This window comes from Lactuca sativa, chromosome 7 (assembly GCF_002870075.4).
Source record: "Lactuca sativa cultivar Salinas chromosome 7, Lsat_Salinas_v11, whole genome shotgun sequence".
Taxonomy (NCBI): domain Eukaryota; kingdom Viridiplantae; phylum Streptophyta; class Magnoliopsida; order Asterales; family Asteraceae; genus Lactuca; species Lactuca sativa.
The window spans coordinates 32,494,904-32,500,206 of NC_056629.2; the positions used below are offsets into that span (position 1 = coordinate 32,494,904).

The 5,303-nt window shown below is 29.2% G+C and overlaps 1 protein-coding gene across 1 annotated transcript; it reads left to right on the top strand.

Annotated features, from left to right (window-relative positions):
- The first annotated feature begins 396 nt into the window (after positions 1-396).
- LOC111892056 (GDSL esterase/lipase At1g28580) lies at positions 397-4,506 on the top strand. The gene is made up of 5 exons (XM_023888118.3): positions 397-703; positions 1,537-1,761; positions 3,034-3,182; positions 3,283-3,559; positions 4,040-4,506. Exons 1-5 carry the CDS (start codon positions 448-450, stop codon positions 4,312-4,314), a joined length of 1,182 nt encoding a protein of 393 aa, XP_023743886.1. The 5' UTR covers positions 397-447; the 3' UTR covers positions 4,315-4,506.
- Positions 4,507-5,303: the final 797 nt, after the last annotated feature.

Genomic DNA, 5,303 nt, shown 5'->3' on the forward strand with positions numbered 1-5,303 from the left:
AAAAGGAGGGGAGAGGATTCTTTTTGCTTTCGGTATATGGGCCCCAAATAGGTAACTCGAGCAATTAACTCACTAGTTTACTAAAGATGACTTATTTGAAATGTGAAATTAGAAATCGAAATAAATAAATAAAAATACTAAGTTTATTACATTAGAAAATAAAAAACATACATATGTTTTTATCTATTGATAAGATTATAGAATGTATTTTCTAGTCACACAAATTTGTAGTTTGGGAATAAGTCTTGAAACTTTATTGGACTGGGTCACCTAACCTACAAAAGGGTATAAAGGTAATTTCACCCATAAGCTCAGTGCATGTTTCGTGTCAGGTTCTTGGTGTACATCAGAAGCAAACAGTGCTTTTCTATTCCAATTATAAATACAGACACAAATAGATGAATCACCAGCAACAAAATTATCTTGAGCTCAATTTCTCCTTCATTAATGGCGATTTCACCGACTTTTCTTCCCATTTTATCCTTGTTGATGCTGTTAGCGACTTACACCATGAATGCTAATGGGTGTTATACATCGATCATAAGCTTTGGTGACTCGTTGGCTGATACCGGAAACCTAAAACAACTCACCACCAGATCAAACAGCCGGCCACCACATTTCATGTTTCCACCCTACGGTGAAACCTACTTCCATAAAGCCACCGGAAGGTGCTCCAATGGCCGTTTGATCATTGATTTCATTGGTATATATTTACACACTTTTATTTTTTTCAGTTCTTATTCGGTTTTCATCAACACCAAATTAGTTAAACAACTTAAATTTGTCAAAATAAATAAAAATATATGATTTGTTTATATATTTGACCCGTTCATAAACTTAATTTGCATACTAATATATATAGAGACATCTTGACTGATTCATGTAAACGTTTATATATGTATTTATATTTGATATGTTCGATCTCTTTTATTTCCTTGGTCGAAACTGTTTCTAAATATATGCTATTAGATGTATTTTTGTAGGGTTTTGAGGAAACTAGACTGTTTTTTAAAACATGAGAAAAAAAAAGAGATTTATATAAGTAAAAAATATGTTTCCATTAGAAAAGTGCAAAACTTACTTTTCTGTAAAAATTAAAAATACGAAACAATAATTTTGTTAGATATGATTTCTTTATGGGTTGTTATAAACACCCTTAGTGAAACATCACGTCCTCTTTAGACTTTAAATTAATAAGGTGATCAAAACTTATTAATCTTTATTAATATAACACAAGTTGTTATAAACTCTCACTTAAACTCGATCACCCAACAAATAGCAATTTCATGGTACAGCTAACAAAAAATATATTAATATATGAATTAAATGGATATTTTTAAGATTAGAATACCCTTCTTTATTATCAAAAAGGTACTTGGGTTTTGAAGCAAGGATTGTGTGAACTATACTTTAATGTAACATGTACTAACAAGTGTGATTCAACAAAATGTACGAAGTCGTACCTATTTGGTTTCTTGTACTTAAATTCAACACGTATGAATTACAATCTAATAAATGTTTTTCTTTTTCTTGAAGCCGAGAGTCTTGGTATGCCATTGATACCACCATATGAGGGTGTCAAGACGAATGGTATGTTGGAGAAAGGTCAAGGGGTGAATTTTGCAGTAGCCGGTGCGACTGCATTAGATTCAGCATTCCATGAAGCACAAGGGGTTATCAATCCATATACAAACGCGTCTTTAGGTGTTCAGTTGGAATGGTTCAAAGATTCGTTGCCTTCTATTTGTGGCACCCCGTCAGGTAGCCAAGTCCAGCCTAAACTCACCAATAAATTATTTCAAACAACTTAACATTGAAAATACCTGGGTTGTGTTCGAAAAACTAGTCATCGATAAGTTATCTCAGATACAACTTTTCAAAAAGCTAGTTTATAAGTTGATAAGTTATCTCAGATACAACTTTTCAAAAAGCTAGTTTATAAGTTAATTAGCATATAAGTTGGTATATAAGCTATTTTTATGGTCTCAATATATACTAAATTGCAGTAAATTCAAAAAAGAATCCTAACTTCTATGCGATAAAATAGTTCCAAAAGATAAAAAAAAAATGACTTTTTCAATTGTTCACCAACCGTGTGGATGTAGTCAACGGGTGGCGACTCACTCACCAACCTCTACAACAATAACTATGACTAACCGAAAAAACAATTTTGTATCGACATATGAACTTAATTTAATATTTTATCATTAGCTTACCGAGTATGGATATAGACTTTGGCTAAACTTTTATTTTTATGATGTTTATAAAAGATACACTCAATGTATGTTAGTTGATAGGTACTTTCAACAACCGTTAATTTTATCTTAAGAATTTATTTATATAAAATTCATAAAATTACTTTTATTTATTACAATTTTTCTTTAAATATCAAATTATTTTAAAGTTAAACTTTATGGAATTCGAACATATAGAACTATTTAATTTTAAAGTATTTAAATCTCAAATGATCTACTTTAATAGTTAATAGTTTGTTTACAAATTAAATTATATTAACTTGTTATTCATTTACATAATTAACACAACTCTAAGTCTTCAAAATTTTTGGGATCTTTTTTTGATGTTGACAATACCCATTATAATTAATTGGCCTTGAGAGTTGGTGAAGTTTATTTAGAGCCACATAATATTAGAACTATTTGATTCTTCTCAATAAACAAAAGGATGTAATGAAATTTAAACCAAAAATCCAAAAAAAGAATGTATATGCATCGAAGTATGTATCTTTGAATGTTCTGTTATTCGACCATATTTGACTTTGTAGTTGGAGTACACCCTACGAGGTCAACCTTTTGAAATGACTCATAATTAAGTTAATTAATTAATAATAATAATAATAATAATAATAACTGCCATCAATTTACAAAATATGTAAGTTGAATTTGAAGTCAATTAAAATAATGTGTATACTCTTATCAAGTTTAAAATATTAGAATTACATTATCTGGTAATAGAACATAAATATTTATTTGGTTTTCCTATATCATTCATTGAATGTAAATGTTTATTTTGCAGATTGCAGACACTTAATTAAAAATTCATTAATTCTTATGGGGGAGATCGGAGGTAACGATTACAATCATGCAGTAATCGCTGGAAAACCAATTGATGAGCTGAAATCATATGTTCCTCTTGTTATTAACACCATTGTTTCAGCTATAAACGTAAGTATAAATATAAAATCCTATACTACGTACATTAATCTAACATGCGTATATTAACTAAATTAAAATTAATCAATCAATCTGGGATTAATGCATGCAGGAGTTGATTGAGCTTGGGGCTGAAACACTTGTTATTCCTGGAAACCTACCGATTGGATGCTCAGCTGCGTACTTAACGATCTATTATGGTTCTGATTGGGTTAGACACGATAATACAACAGGTTGCATTATAGAGTTAAACAAGTTTGCTGAGTATCACAACGAGTTGCTTCAAACTGCATTAAATCAAATCCGAGAGATTAATCCCAATGTCAATATCATCTACGCCGATTACTACAACGCTGCCATGCAATTTTTCCAATCACCACAAAAATACGGTATTTAACACTCACTAATTAAGACTCTGTTTGGTAGACTAGCAGAAAAACTAATTGTTAACTGAAACATTATTTGCTAGTTGATATGCTAGCTGTCAACTGATAAAAAATAATGTTTGCTGAAACTAGGTTAATAAGTTAGCTGAAGTATGTAAAATTATATAAAAAGACATAGAATATTGAGTTTTCTTTTAAATATATATATTTTTTAAAACTCAACAAGGTCATTGAAACGCTAATATGAATAACTTTTTAAAAAGCTAGTTTATTGGTTTAACAAATATAACAACCAAATGCTTGAAAAATAAGATAGTTGTGACTTGACAAACATAACCTATTATCTTTTATGTTCATGCTACAATAATGGATTCATATGTGGAATATGACTTTTAATTAATTTATATACGAATATAAAAATAAATAATTATTTTTGAGAACTTTTTTTGGGCTCCAACTTGATGTATTTGTGTGTATATATAGGATTCACAAATGGAGCACTAAAGGCATGTTGTGGAGGTGGAGGGCCATATAACTACAATGAAAACGTAGCTTGTGCAGATCCTTTAGCAACGACATGCGTTGACCCAGAAACATATGCTAACTGGGATGGATTGCATTTAACTGAAGCTGCATACAATGTGATTTACAAGAGTTTATTTAAAGGAACATATACTACACCACAATTTAATTCTTTGTGCAATAAGTTAATTGTACAACCAAGTGATGCGTCATCCGGGTCTTTTGAAAGCTTCTAGTACAAGTAAATTAAGCTTGTAAATGAGATGGTTTTGTTAATGAAGTATGATTTAATTGTAATGCAATGTGATTTATGTAGTTGGATGTATATATATATATATATATATATCTTATTCTATCAACGTTTAAAAGACGTATTTTCAAGAATTTGTTAATGTGTACATATGTTATATAAAAACCAATTTGTTCTATCCTCTTGTTCATTATGCTTGGCTTTTTCATTCGCCTGTTATTCGAACCATTATCAATGGGAGCAAATGTATGAACTTATAGAAAGAAATATAAAAACCAATTTGATATAAATCGTTATCAAACCAATTTGATATAAGTTATATCAACGAGTAATGAGCCAAGCCTAAACTTGACTTGTTTTTTTCATGAGACTGAGCCACGCTCAAGACTCAGTTTTAACTTATAACGCTTCATAACAAGTCATGGGCTAAACCCAAACTTGACCATTTTTACAAGCCCGGGTCTCAAGAACACACATCGTTGAGACTTGTAACATTGTGTTATGCTATACTAATTTAAATAAATATTTCTGAATGATAATAAACTTTATACACTGAAAATTAATTTTATTTTGAAAAATATTTAATGTTAGTAACACTATGTCTATGAAAAAGTACATCTCGTGTTTGAAAATCAAGCAGTTCATTATTTGGATAAAAATGAATTGTATAATTGGACAATTCGGATCGGACTATTTGGTTTCCATATTTGGATATTTGGATTTGTTTTTAACAAAACCGAATTATTATCTTGGATTTCGGATTATGTTTGGTTTATAAAATAAAACCGAATGGTCTAAGAAACCAAACAACAATAATTTATTATTATTATTATTATTATTATAAGTTTACTAAATTATTTTTTAAATAAATTAGAAAGTCTTATAAAAAAAATTGTTTATGTAATATGATTAAATTATAGTATATTTTTCTTAGTAATTTTTAAATTTTAATTCAAAACTAATAAAATTTTTAGT

Excerpts from the sequence above, each read along its gene's own strand:
- LOC111892056 (XM_023888118.3), top strand. The coding sequence starts at position 448 with ATGGCGATTTCACCGACTTTTCTTCCCATTTTATCCTTGTTGATGCTG. Across the intron at positions 704-1,536 it reads TTTGATCATTGATTTCATTG|CCGAGAGTCTTGGTATGCCA; the intron begins GTATATATTTAC and ends TTTTTCTTGAAG. Across the intron at positions 3,183-3,282 it reads CCATTGTTTCAGCTATAAAC|GAGTTGATTGAGCTTGGGGC; the intron begins GTAAGTATAAAT and ends TAATGCATGCAG.